Consider the following 14,629-nt stretch of genomic DNA (forward strand, 5'->3'; position numbering starts at 1 on the left):
ACCGTCCCTCTGGGCCCAAGGGGGTGGTTGGGGGAGCAGAAGACGGGGTCCCCAACACCCAACAGGGCTGTCGGGCAACGTCCCTCCCGGAGGGCACAAGATGGATTTGGCTGTCTGATTTGACCTCAGCCCCCTGCACACAAAGATCCCACCGTCTCCCACTGCAATGCTGCAGGTCACTCCACTGGCCACGGGGGGGGGGGGGGAGGAGAGAGAGAGAGAGAGCGAGAGAGAGAGAGAGACAGAGGGACAGAGAGTGCACAGCAGACTCTTCCTGTGTAACACAAAGAGTCCCACCCAAAAGATGGCACCTCCAATAGCAAGGAGCTCCCTTGGCACTCCATCTCCACCCGTCCCAACTCACCCCGTGCCATGGACCCCGTGGCTGGTTCACTGGGCACTCAGAGCGCCTCTGGATTCAGGGACGGGGGACGGTGTCCAGTGATCTCGGCATTCAGGGGCAGTGGGGGCAGCCCCCAAACCCCCACCCAGAGATGAGGCTCATCCGCACAGCAAAACACCCAAAGGGGTTAAAAGAAGAGCAGGGAGAGTAAAAATTCTACAGCACGGAAACAGGTCCTTTGGCCCAACTGGTCCGTGCCAACCGAGCTTCCCATCTACGCAAATCCCATTTGCCCATGTTTGGCCCATATCCCTCTAAACCCTTCCCATCCACGGACCTGTCCAAGTGTCTTTTAAATGCTGTAATTGTACCTACCTCTCTCACTTCCTCTGGCAGCTCATTCCACACACCCACCACCCTCTGGGTGAAAAACTTGCCCCTCAGGTCCCCTTTAAATCTCTCCTCTCTCACCCTAAACCTGTGCCCTCTAGTTTTAGACTCCCCGACCCTGGGGAAAAGACTGTGACTTATCTGTGGCCCTCATGATTTTATAAACCTTCATAAGCTCGCCTCTCAGTCTACTACAAGGAACAACAAAGTCCCCACTGCCCAATCTCCCTACACCTCAGGCCCTCGAGTCCTGGCAATATTCTTGTAATTCTCCTCCGCGGCTTCTTCTCATAAATCTTTTCACACTCATCTTTCCAGCAAATCGGCCGGAATACTCCCTGCCCGTGCAGTGTGCCGGGTCTCGGGGGGAGTTCCCGGGAGCTGGGAGCAGTTCCTAGAGGCACCAGCCCTGAGGGCCCAGAATTAATTTTTTGAATTTTTAAAAAATTTTATTTACAGCGTGGTAACAGGCCCTTCTGGCCCAATGAGTCTGCGCCGTCCATTTTAAACCCAAATTAACCTACCCGTACGTCTTTGGAATGTGGGAGGAAACCGGAGCACCTGGAGGAAACCCACGCAGACACGGGAGAATATACAAACTCCTTACAGACAGCGACGGGAATCGAACCCCGATCGCTGGCGCTGTAATAGTGTCGTGCTAACCACTATGCTACCATGCCACCAGAACTATGGGGAAAAGAGTCACAGAGTGCTGAAGCAGGCTCCTCGTCCCACTGACTGCACACGATGCAGGAGCAGAATAAGGCCATTCGGCCCATTGAGTCTGCTCCGCCATTCCACCATGGCTGATTTTTCCCATTTCTCCCCGTGACCCTTCACCCCCTCACTAATCCAGACCCCGTCAATCTCTGCCTTAAGCACACCCAATGACTTGGCCTCCACAGCCGTCTGTGGCAACGAATCCCACAGACTCACCGCCCTCTGGCTGAAGAAATTGCTCCTCATCTCAGTTCTAAAGAGACGTCCCTTTATTCCGAGGTTGTGCCCTCAGATCCTGGACTCTCCCACTTATGGGAACATCCTCTCCATGTCCGCTCTATCCAGGCCTTTCAGTATCTGGGAGGTTTCAATGAGATTTCCCCCCTTATCCTTCTGAACATCAAGGACAGGCCCAGAGACGTCAAACGTTCCTCGTACATTAAGCCAAGTCCCACCTACACTGATCCAATTTCATTCTCCCCACATCCCCATCAGCTCCCCCCAGAGTCTAGCCCTCACCCACACACTGGGGGGGGGGGGGGGGGAAGGGAGGGGGTGACTTACAGCAGCCGATTAACCCACCGACCCCACACGTCACTGCAGTGTGGGAGGGAAATGGAGCAAGGCACCAAGTGGCTTCCTGTGTCTAACTGGGTCCTTCACTGAGTTCCTGCTTCTGAACTCTTCCCCCTCCACAGGATCTACCCAGCACCATGGCCTCCCAACTCCACACACCCAGAATCTCTCGCTCTCCAGCCTTGAAATTCAGTGGAACCTGGCGAGGGAGCCATAGGACACTGGGGAGTGAAACTCTGTCCTTGTTGGGTAGGGGATTCTGAGTGAGAGAGTGTGTGTGGGGGAGGGGATGGGGAGGAGAGAGAGAGAGACTAAATGAGGCACATTTGCAAGTTACCTGCTGATTGGCTTATTAACAGCAGCTAATAAAGGGAAGGCAGGTATAAGTGGAGCAGCCATTTTGGGAGCATGCTTTGTGTGAGTGGGCAGTGTTGGAGTGGGGAGCTGAGGCTTTGGTTCAAGAGGCTTTGGGGAGAAGAGGTGAGGGTAGGTCTCTGATAAGTTTCTTTCTTTGATTTGGTGTTCCCTGTAGTGCAGAGCAGTGAGAATGGCTCCAGGGTCAGTGGTGTGTTCAGCTTGTGAGATGTGGGGGTTCTAGGAGACCTGCAGTCTCCCTGATAACTACATCTGCATGAGGTGCATCCAGCTGTAGCTCCAGTTCCCTAACACAGTCTGTAAGGAGCTGCAGCTGAATGACCTTCGGCTCCTACGGAAGACTGAGTTCATAGACAAGAGCTACAGGGAGGCAGGCAGCCTGAGATTGCGGGAGGCAGGTAGCTGGGTGACTACCAGGAGAAGGACTGAGAATGGGCAGATAGTGCAGAGTGCCCCTGTGGCTGTTCCCCTCAAATAACAGGTATACTGCTTTGGATACTCTTTGTGGGGGTGGAATCTACCCACTAGGGGAAAGCTTCAGTGACCAGGTCTCTAGCACTGAGCCTGGTTGTGTGGTGCAGAAGGGAAGGGGGAGAAGAGGAGAGCGGTAGTGATAGGGGATTCTGTGGATGTGAAAGAGACTCCTGGATGGTACGTTGCCTCCTGGGTGCCAGGGTCAGGGCTGTCTCGGATCGGGTCCACAGCATTCTGAAAGGGGAGGGTGAACGGCCAGAGGTTGTGGTACATATTGGTACAAAGGACAATAGATGGGGAAAGAGATGAGGTCCTGAAGAGGGAATATAGGGAGTTAGGTAGGAAGCTGAAAGGCAGGACTTCAAGGTTAGTAATCCCTGGATTGCTATCTGTGCCACGTGCCAGTGAGGGTAAGAATAGGATGATTGGGCAGATGAATGTGTGGCTGAGAAATTGGTGCAGGGGGCAGGGTTTCAGATTTGATCATTGGGATCTCTTCTGGGGAAGGTATGACCTGTACAAAAGGGATGGGTTACACTGGAACTGGAGGGGGAATCAATATTCTTGTGGTTAAGTTTGCTAGAACTGTTGGGGAGGGTTTAAACTAGTTTGGCAGGGAGATGGGAATGAGCGTGATAGATCAGAAGTTGGTTAATTCACTGTACAAGTAGATGCAGAGTGTAGAAAGACTGAGAAAGGATAGGCAGTTGAAAGGGCTGAGGTGTGTCGACTTTAATGCGAAGTATCAGGAACAAGGCTGAAGAACTTAGAGCATAGGTAAATACAAGGAACTATGACGTGGTGGCCATTAGAGATGGTTGTCACAAGGGCAGGAATGGCTGCTGGATATTCTGGGTTTAGATGTTTCAAAGGGGATGGGGCGGAGGTAAGAGGTGGGGGAGTGGCTTTGCTGATCAGGGACAGTATCACAACTGCAGAAAGAGGATGTCCTGGAGGGATTGTCCACAGTGGGTAGAAGTCAGAAACAGGAAGGGAGTGATCACTCCATTGGGAGTATTCTACAGACCCCCTGATAGCAGCAGAGACACTGAGGAGCAGATCAGGAGGCAGATTTTGGAGAGGTGCAAAAATAACAGGGTTGTTGTCATGGGTGATTTCAACTTCCCTAATATTGATTGGCACCTCATTAGTGTAAAGGGGACAGATGGGACAGAGTTTAAGAGTGTACAGGAAGGATTCCTGACACAGTATGTGGACAGGCCGACTTGAGGAGAGGCTGTACTGAACCTGGTACTAGGCAATGAGCCTGATCAGGTTTCAGATCTCTCATTGGGAGAGCATTTTGGAGAGAGTGACCATAACTCCTTGACCTTTACCATAGCCTTGGATGATAGGAGCAGATGATATGAGGAGGTCTTTAACTGGGGGAGGGAATTATGATGCAATTAGGCAGGAACAGGAGTGTAAATTGGGAACAGATGTTCTTGGAAGTGCACAGTGGAGAAGTGGAGGTTGTTTAAGGAATACTTGCATGGGGTTCTGGATAGGTTTGTCCCATTGAGGCAGGGTAAGGATGGTAGAGTGAAGGAACTGTGGTTGACACGAGATGTAGAATATCTTGTCAAGAGGAAGAAAGAAGCTTACCTGAGGTTGAGAAAGCATGGATCAGACAGGGCTCTGGAGAGTTACAAGGTAGCCAGGAGGGAGCTTAAGAACTGACTTAGGAGAGCTAGAAGGGGGCATGAGAAGTCCTTGGTGAGTAGGAACAAGGAAATCCCCAAGGTGTTCTACACATGAAGAATAAGATGATGACTAGAGTGAGGGTAGGACCAATCAGGGATAAAAGGAAACACATGTGCCTGGAGTTGAAAGAGGCAGGGGAGGTCCTTAATGAATACTTTGCTTCAGTATTCACCAGAGACATTTCATGTCAATGTGAGGAAAGAGGGTGTGCTGGAACTTTTGGAAAAACATTAGGATAGATAATTCACTGGGGCCAGACAGATATATCCAAGGTTATTATGGGAAGTGAGGGAAGAGATTGCTGTGCCTTAGTGACTATCTTTGTGTCCTCACTGGCCACAGTAGTAGTGCTGGATGTTTGGAGGGTGGCAAATGTTGTTCCTTTGTTTAAGAAAGGGAGTAGGGATAACCCTGGGAATTACAGGCCAGTGAGTCTTTCTTCAGTGGTGGGCAAATTACTGGAGAATATTCTTAGACAAGATTTATGGGCACTTAAATATAGGCTGATTAGGGACAGTCAGCATAGCTTCGTAAGGGGCAGGTTGTGCCTCACGAGCCTGATTGAATTGTTTAAGGATGTGACAAGGCACATTGATGAAGGTAGAGCAGTGGATGTGGTGTACATGGATTTTAGTAAGGCCTTTAAGGTTCCTCATGTAAGGCTTATTTCAGAAAGTCAGGAGGCATGGGATCCAGGGAAACTTGGCTGTGTGGACTCAAACGGCTGTGTGGACTCAAACTTTTCTCACCCATAGAAGACAGGGTGACAGTAGATGGAGCTTATTCTGCCTGGAGGTCAGTGACCAGTGGTGTTCTGCAGGGATCTGTTCTGGGACCCCTGCTCTTCGTGATGTTTATAAATGACTTGGATGAGAATGTGGAAGGGTGGGTTAGTAAGTTTGCCGATGACAAAGGTTGGTGGTGGTGTGGATAGTGTAAAGGTTGCTGTAGATTACAACAGGATATTGATAGAATGCAGACCTGGGCTGAGAAGTGGCAGATGGAGTTCAACCCAGAAAAGTGTGAAGTGATGCACTTCAGGAGACTGAATTGGAAGGCAGAATACAAGGTTAATGGCAGGACTCTTAGCAGTGTAAAGGAACAAAGGGATCTTGGGGTCCATGTCATTAGATCCCTCAAAGCTGCCATGCAGGTCGATAAGGTTGTGAAGAAAGCGTATGGAGTGTTGGCCTTCATTAGTCAGAGTATTGAGTTCAAGAGCTGCAAGGTGATGTTGCAGCTCTATAGAACTCTGGTCAGACCACACTTGGAATATTGTTCATTTCTGGTTGCCTCATTATAGGAAGGATGTGGATGGTTTAGAGAGGATGTGGAGGAGATTCACCAGGATGTTGCCTGGATTGGAGAGCATGTCTTGAGGATAAATTGAGTGAGCTAGGGCTTTTCTCCTTGGGGAAGAGGAGGATGAGAAGTGGCTTGATGGAGGTGTACAAGATAAGAGGCATAGTGAGTGGACAGTCAGAGACTTTTTCCCAGGGTGACAATGGCTAACATGAGGGGACATAATTTTAAGGTGATTGGAGGATGGTATAAGGAGGATGTCAGGGGTAAGTCTTTTTATGGAAGGAACCAATACCCCCTACTACTTTTCAATGGTTCTCTTAAACTATATGTTTAAACTTGGGGGGGAAAAAATTAGGAGTGGTACTGTTGATCCTTTGCTTAAATTTGAAGATTTTTGGAGTCCATTTATTCAATATTTTCACATGATACAGATCCCCCTTTCAATAACTTTCCAACTTAAGAGGAATGGAGTTGATGACATAATATTGCTGTTTCTACTGAGAAATTTTAGTCCAGTCTTTTGTTAATTTTTGTCAATTTTCCTTATTGATTTGGGGATTTTTTCTTAATCTTTTTTTCCTTTTGTATTCATTTACTAAGATTGTTGGATCTACAGATCTTTTATATTTTATTGTTTGATTATCTGTGCCATGATTGTTCTCCTGATCTGTATTACATGTACAAACATTGATGTTATGTATTAATCTGAAAACTAATAAAGACTTACTCCTTTCTTTTTCAGAGTGGTGGGTGTGTAGAACACACTGCCTGCAGAGGTTGTGGGGGCAGATACATTACAGACTTCTAAGAAACTCTTAGATAGCCCCCTCTTTATTATTCCTGTGTCTATGTGGGAAGGAAGGGTTAGACAGATCTTAGAGCAGGATAAAATTTTGGCACAACATTGTGGGCCAAAGGGCCTGTAGTGTTTGAGAGAGATTGTGCATGTGAAAGAGGCCATGAGCTGGTCTGTGTGAGAGCTGGAGTGATTCAGCAGCACCAGCACTGCCAGCCTGTGGAATGATTCAAGCCCCTGGAATTCCAAGCTGCTGATGTCAGGAATCTTTAATCAAGAATGCAGAACAGAACAGTCTGGGTCAGGTGCTCCATGGTTCAGGGGGAAGTCCTTGAAGAACTGGAGCCCAGACAGCTGATGCATGTTGAGCAGGGCTGTGAGGGAGGGGCATGTGGGTATGGAGCCCCCAAGGGGAAGCCCATGGGCACAGGGAGAATGTGTAAACTCCACACAGTGGAGGAGGTGGGGAATCGAACCAGGTCTCTGGGGCTGGGAGACAGCAGCCCTGCCTGCTGTGCCACCACATCAGCCTTGTTGACCCAAGTCTTTGCATTGGGACTTGAAGCAAAACCTGACTCGAGATGGGTGTAGGTAGTTTGGCATCCCTGCCAGAGGGCAGGGGCATGGGTGTCAGGCATGAGGTTAAGAGGAGGATTATTTTCCTCTGGTGTGGGGGTTGGGATCTGAAACTGACTGCCTGGGGTTGGGGGAGGCAGAGACTAACACTGGAAGTACCCAGACTTGCATTGAGATATGCCCTCTCCACCCCCCATGTGAGAATGGAGCGTCCTTGAACCCCCCCCCCCACCCCTGAGAACAACATATTCTGTGCTCGGGCCCTGATCTAACCACAGATAGAGGAACCACATTTCTGTGTGTGGTCACTCCCCCTCACCAGTGTCACACATTCACTTGCACTCGTGACCGCAGGTAGTCTGACACGTGGTTGGTTGGAGAATGTTACAGGAACTAACAGTGGCCAGTCTCACAGTAAACAAGGCAGTGGGGGGGGGGTGCTAGGGGGTGGTGTGGAAGAGACACATAGTGACACACACCATATACCCTCCAGAACCAGGGTCACCCCAAGCCCAGCAGCACCCAGACATTGTTGGCATTGCACTAGCTCAGGGAAGGAGCTCCCAAGGGGCAGGCCTCCCTCTTGACATCCATGAGGCAATGATTGTCTGCAAACTGCCATCTACACCCCCCCCCCCCCCAACCACAGGAAAAGCTAACAGTGATCCCCTTCAAAGGGCGGACCACTCTCCCCAGAGTGCGGAAGAGGTTGTGTCTGTCACTCCACTCCCAAGGATGCAGGAGAGAAGCAGTGGGAAATATCACGGAGATGACCAGAAGCAGTTTGAGGAACTTAGGAAGGAGGTTGAGATATGGAACAGGCCCTTCAGCCCATTGTCTGTGCCAACCATGATGCCAAATTAAACTAAATCCCTTCTGCCCACACACGGTCCGTCTCCCTCCATTCCCCGCACATCCACGTGTCTGTCTAACAGCCTCTTAAACCCCTCAATCGTATCTGCCTCCACCCCCACCCCTGGCAGCACATTCCAGGCACTTGCCCCACACATCTCCTCTGAACTTTCCCCTCTAGTGTTAGACATTTCTATCCTGGGGATAAAGATACCAGCTGTCTACTCTCAGGTCTCCCCTCAGCCTCTGCTGCTCCAGAGAAAACAACCCAAGTTTGTCCTACCTCTCCTTATAGCTCATACCCTCTAATCTAGGCACCATCCTGGTGAAGCTCTCCAAAGCCCCCACACCCTTCCTGTAACAGGGTGACCAGAACTGCACACAATGCTCCAAGTGCAGCCTGACCAGAGTTTTATACAGCTGCAACATGACTTCCCGACTCTTGTACTCAACGCCCCGACCGATGAAGGCCAGCGCGCCGTACGCCTTCCTCACCGCCCTGTCGACCTGTGCGGCCCCTTTCAGGGAGCTGTGGACTTGGACCCCAAGATCCCTCTGCATGTCAACACTTAAAGGTCCTGCCATTAACTGTGTCCTGTCCCTGCACATCTGACCTCTGAAAGTGCAACATCTCACACTCGCCCAGACTAAGCTCCAACTGCCATTCCTCTGCCCATGTCTGTAACTGATCTACATCCTGCAACCATCAAAGTTGTGCCTGCTGAAGGCACAAGTCTGCAGAGAACCCCCTCGACTTGGTAAAGCACAGTGGCTGGTCGAGGATGTGGTCTGACTTCAGATGTGAGAGACCACAGTGAAGCTCAAAGTCACCTGAAGGCTGGGTGAAGGGGGGGACACTTCTGCTGGATGGGAACACCCTTGGGGCAGGGAGGGAGGGAGGGGACAGCCCAGTCCCCAGGAAAGGGGCTCTGTCTCTGGGCAGAAAGGGGACAGGCTCCCACCTGGCCTCTGTGGTTGTCGGGGGCACAGCCCCAGTTGCAGAGCAGCCAGGGGGTGTGTGGTGGGGAGACACACTCGGGGACACATCCAGCTCACAGCCTCTGAGCTGGTGGGGTGCGATAGTTGCGTGAAATTCCGGTCTGGTGCCGTTTGATCTACCAGTGGGGGCCTTGAGGGAGTCCTTTCAGCTCACTGTCTGTCCTGACCACCAAACCACCCACTTTCACCAACCCCCACTCCCCCCCTCACCTGCACACATGGGGGGGGGGGGGGGGGGGGGAAGAAACTATTTACAGCAGCTGATTAACCCACCCACCCTGGGACATGGGAGGGAACCAGTGCCCCCACAGGGAGAAGGTGCACACGCACACACGGGGATTGAACCCGGATCTCTGGGGCTGGGAGACAACGGCTCCACCTGCTGCACCACACCCAAGTTCGTGGAGCGGAATTTGCTGGAGTAACTTCCCTTAACACTGCTCACCCGTCACAAGGCAGAGAATCAGATTTATCACTGACATAGGACGTGCAATGTGTTGTTTTGCGGCAGCAGTACAGTGCAAGATGTAAAAATCGAGCAATTACCAAAATAAAAAATTAGTGCAAAACAAAAGGAGTAACGAGGTGGTGTTCGTGGTTTCATGGATGGTTCAGGGATCTGACGGCGGAGGGGAAGAAGCTGTTCCTGAATCATTGAGTGTGGGTCTTCGGGCTCCTGGACCCCCTCCCCGATGGCAGTAACGAGAAGTCTTGAGCCAGTGGCAAGTGGAAACTGACAAAATGGGGGGGTGGATGCCCCCTACTTGTCCCCATTCACACGCCCCCCTCCTCAATCCTCCCCATCACGCCAGAGTACAAGAGCAGGGAGGTGATGGAAAAACGTTGCGCCACACTGGTCAGCCCACAGCTGGAGCACTGAGTCCAGTTGTGGGTCCTGTGGGAAGGAGGTGACTGTGCTGGGGGAATCGCCCAGGACATTGTCCGGGATGGAGGAGAGACAGGAGAGGCTGGGTCCGTTCTCCCTGGAGCGGAGGGGGCTGACGGGAGGAGGGTGCATATCCAACAGAAGAGGGCATAGGTTTAGGGCAGGGTGGGGGGAAGAATGAGGTGTAGAGGGGATCCGAGGGGGAAGTTCTCCACCCCAGAGGGAGGGTTGGGATCAGGAACAGACCGCCATGGGGGTTGGGTGAGACCCTCACTACGAGGAGTATCCGGACCAGCACCAAACGGCCGAGACAGGGAAGGGGACAGACCGAGCTCTGGGAAATGGGATTGGCATTGATGGCTACTTGATGGTTAGCAGGGAAATTGTGGGCTGAAGGTACTGTTTCCATGCTATGGGACTCCACAACTTGCAGCCAACCAAGCCCTTCCCAAATCACAGAAACAGACTGATAACAGCCTGGTCCCAGGCACCGATCCCTGCGGAACCCCACTCGACACAGCCAGACAACGCCACAACGATCATGCTCCCCCGCCTTCCTTCCAATAACCCATCCACAGCTGCCCCCAGTTCCATGTGCGCCAGCCTTGTGACCTTCCAGAATCCCTTCTGACTATTCCAGTCACACAGCACAGAGACAGGCCCTTTGGCCCAACCGGCCCGTGCCGACCAAGGTTCTCATCTGCCCGCATTTGGCCCATATCCCTCTCAACCTTTCCCATCGGTGGACCTGTCCAAGTGTTGTTAATGTACCTGCCTCATCCACTTCTTCTGGCAGCTCGTTCCACATACGGACCACCTTCTGGGTGAAGAAGTTGCCCCTCAGGTCCCCTCTCACCTTAAACCTGTGCCCTCTAGTTCTTGATTCCCCAACCCTGGGGAAAAGACTGTGCACCCTGTCTACACCCCTCATGGTTTTATACACCTCTATAAGGTCACCCCTCAGTATCCTACACTCCCAACCTGCTCAACTTCTCTCCATGACTCAGTCCCAGCATCATCCTCGTAAATCTCCTCTGCACACTTTCCAGGTTAACAGCATCTTTCCCACAGCAGGGTGAGCAAAACCGAACACAATACTCCAAATGCAGCCCTATTAATACATCACATTGACCAACTCCCCCAGAGTCACTCCTCGGAATTGGTCAAACCCAACATTCCCTTCATGAATCCACGCAGACTCTCCCAATTCTGTTGCCCTTTCCAAGGAGGAGGCCCAGGAGCCCAAAGACCTAAACCCAGGAACAGCGTCTTCCCTCCCTCTGCCACCAGACCTCGGAATGGTCCACGAACACCACCTCGCCATTCCCTCTTTACGTTGGGAATCAGTGGATTCTACATCCTCGCGCTGCTCTGTGGCCGCAGAACAAGTCTCACGCCATGCGTCAGCAACAGCAAATCAGATTCTAATTCCAAGGACACCTGTCATTGCAAACCTCCCAACGGATCCCAACATTTGCAGGGTCTCAACCCAAAACGTCAACACAGATGTTGCTCAACCCGAGACGTCGACACAGGTGTTGTCTGACGTGCTGAGTTCCTCCAGCAGATTGATCGCTGCTCCGACATTCTCCCTACCGGGAAGTTACCCAGTTCCCCAACCTTGATCTGCCCATCTCCTCTCCTCCCCCACCCCCCCCCCTCCTTTATTCCATAGTCCACTGCCCTCTCCTACCGGAATCCTCCTCCTTCAGCCCTACCTGTCACCTCTCAGCTTATTACATCTTCTCCCTCTCCCCTGCCCACCTACCTTCCGCCTCTCACCTTTGTTTGCTCCTCCCCCTCCCCCCGTCTTCTTATTCTGGCTTCTGCCCTCTTTCCCTCCAGTCCTCATGAAGGGTCTCGACCTGGAACGTCGACTGTTCATTTCCCTCTGCAGATGCTGCCCGACCTGCTGAGTTCCTCCAGCACATGTTGTGTATCAGTCCAACATCTACCCCCTTTACAACAGATGTAAGGGGAACTGCAAAAGCCAACAGCTCGATACTTCCCTGATTTCTTCCTCCTGCCCTTCACAGATCGTGGGGGTGAGGTTTACTCCCCTCTGACCCACGAGAACACTCCATGGATGAGGGTGCAAGATCATCCACTATCCCCATAGGCACTTCTTTCAAAGCTGAGAATCCAATTTAAAAAGAATTATTCTAATAAAGTTTTCAAAAATCCAGAATCAAGAATCAGTTTCATCAACTCCCACCAATCCCGTCTGTGCACCAGAGTCATTTCCTGCACTTCCCTATTCTCACTAGAGCCAACTTTCCAGTAATTCCTGGAAATTTGCTGCGTGCCGTTCTGATTAATTGCCCCTCTGTTTCCTCCCCCTCCCCTCTCCAAGGGAGCCGCACTTGCTCCCCAACAGAAGGTGGCAATGTCTGTTGAAGTGTTTTCAGGAAGTTTACTGCCATTGAACCAATGGATGAAACGGTGTGTGTGTCTCTCTGTGCCTGTGTCTCTAGCACAGCAAGGCCCCTCAGCCCAGTGTCCATGCTACATGGATCCCATTTTCCCACATTGGGACTGTATCCTCTCTGCCAACACGTCTCTGAACCACAGTGACTGTATCAGGTTCCAGCAGCTCCAGACATCAATCACGCTCTGTGGGAGCAAACCTACCCCTCAGATCCCCTTCAAATCCCCTCCCCTCCCCTTAAACCCACACCCCCTTGTGTTTAATCCCTCTGCCATGGGGAAAAGGATTCTGTCTACCCCACCGCACCTCCTATAAGCTTATACACCCCCATCAGGTCTCCCCTCAGCCCCCTCCACTCCGGGGAACACAGTCCAGGTCCACCCAATCTCCCCCAGAACTGAAGCCACCCCCCCAAGGCCAGGCCGCACCTCACCCCAATCTGTAACCCCCACTCCAGCACGACCACACCCTGCAGGGTGTCAAGATACCCTGACGTCAAGTGGATGATAGGACAGGCTGGAGGGGCTGAATGGCCTCTCCGCAATCCCTTCCCGTCCGATTACTAGAACTGCCAACCACCCTCCCCTTCCTACTCCAGTAATCAGTCACCTGCTACCCCAACCCCAGTGAGGGAAACCTCCCCTACCCAGTGAGGGAAACCTCCCCCTCCCCTCCCAGTCCCTCCCCAGAGGGAAACCTCCGCCTCCCCTCCCAGCTCACAGTAAAACGACCAATTCCACCCCCCCCAAATAAAAAACACAGGGGTGAACCCGATTAGCAAACCGCCCCATTGAAGGTTTACACTCAGCGGGGCAGGGGCGCCCGCGGAAAGTGCTGTGTACTCCTTGACCAGACTCAGTGTCTCTCTCCACAGACGCTGTCCAACCTGTTGAGTCGGTTTCCGACCATCTCGCTCTCACATCCAGTTTTACACCCAGAACTTTCTCTTTCTCTCTCTCTCTCTCGCTCTGATTTAAGCCACCGATTCCGGAACGTGCAGCTTTCAGTTATATAGAACCACAGCCAGCTCTCAGAAAGTTACCTCCTGCAACACAACCCAACAAAGGCCACAGAAAGCTCCCCTTCTCGTTGAGGAAACTTAAAATAAAAACGTCGAAGTAAAAAGATTTGCAACTTCCCCACCGCCACCCCCACACGTACAAAGTGAGTGGGTTTCGGTTTGATGCGGAGTAATCTCCCCCCCGGCCGCCCCGGGCAACTTGTAAAATGATCCCGCGGGGTAACCCGACACTGAGAAAGCGCTGACCTGCGAGATACACTTGTCTCCACAATAATGGTCACCAACCCACACCAGGGGAGAGGGAGAACAGGGCAGGGGGAGGAGGGGGAGAGGGGAAACATACCCAATCTCCTCCCCAACACTGGAAAAACAACATGTTACCTGGGAGAGCCACGCCTTGCAATGGCGAACCGTGACCGCCGGGACACACACACAGGTAGGAGCCATGTTGTTCTCCCGGGACAAGGGGAAAGGGGTGGTCGGTGTTTGGAAGTTACAACACAAAAGGGATCACACGTTCCCCCTGAATCAACAAAAAGTACAACTCACCGGCCAGGCAGCAGAGGGCGGCGAGCAGTCCCGTCGAGGGCATGTCGGTCCGGAGGGTGGATCTCAGTCCCGGCTCTGGAGCGGAGAGTTTCACCCCTCGGACCTGGTTCTCTGCGGAGCCGGAGCTGGAGCCGGCGCAGGCGGGCGGGGCGACGGGAGGGGAGAGGAGGCTCGGTCCCACTACCGGAGGAAGGGGGTTGATCTCACCGCCGGATCCGATCTCCGCTGCCAATTCCACTGAGAGTCCCGGGTCGGGCAGCTCCGGGCTCACACTCCCTGCACCAATACTGCAATGCCGAGAAAACCTGTCGGGCAGTATCGATGCGAGAGCCCGCCCCGAACTGGGCGCGGCCGCTTGCACACTCACGTTGTAAACTGATCCTCGCACGCACACACCCTCTCTCCCCACCCCTCCCCCTCCCTCCCACTCTCTCTCCCCCTCCCTCCCACTCTCTCTCCCCCTCCCCCTCCCTCCCTCCCCCCCCCTCCCTCTCCCCCCCTCCTCTCCCCCCCTCTCCCCCCCCTCTCCCCCCTCCCCCTCCCTCCCCCTCTCCCCCCTCTCCCCCTCCCTCCCCCTCCCCCTCCTCCCCCCTCCCTCTCCCCCCTCCCTCTCCCCCCTCCCTCTCCCCCCCTCC

At 52.7% G+C, this 14,629-nt stretch overlaps 1 protein-coding gene across 2 annotated transcripts in view; it reads right to left on the minus strand.

The window, feature by feature from the left end:
- The window catches only part of LOC127587238 (nectin-1-like), a 38,828-nt gene extending 24,464 nt beyond the window's left edge, over positions 1-14,364 (minus strand). For both annotated transcript variants that reach the window (XM_052045503.1, XM_052045504.1), the window contains exon 1: positions 13,995-14,364. In XM_052045503.1, the coding sequence (XP_051901463.1) occupies positions 13,995-14,037 (43 nt within the window). In that variant the 5' untranslated portion in view covers positions 14,038-14,364. The remainder of the gene's footprint in view (positions 1-13,994) is intronic.
- Between the last annotated feature and the right edge of the window lie 265 nt (positions 14,365-14,629).

Source organism: Pristis pectinata, chromosome 39 (genome assembly GCF_009764475.1).
Source record: "Pristis pectinata isolate sPriPec2 chromosome 39, sPriPec2.1.pri, whole genome shotgun sequence".
NCBI classification, from domain to species: Eukaryota; Metazoa; Chordata; class Chondrichthyes; order Rhinopristiformes; family Pristidae; genus Pristis; species Pristis pectinata.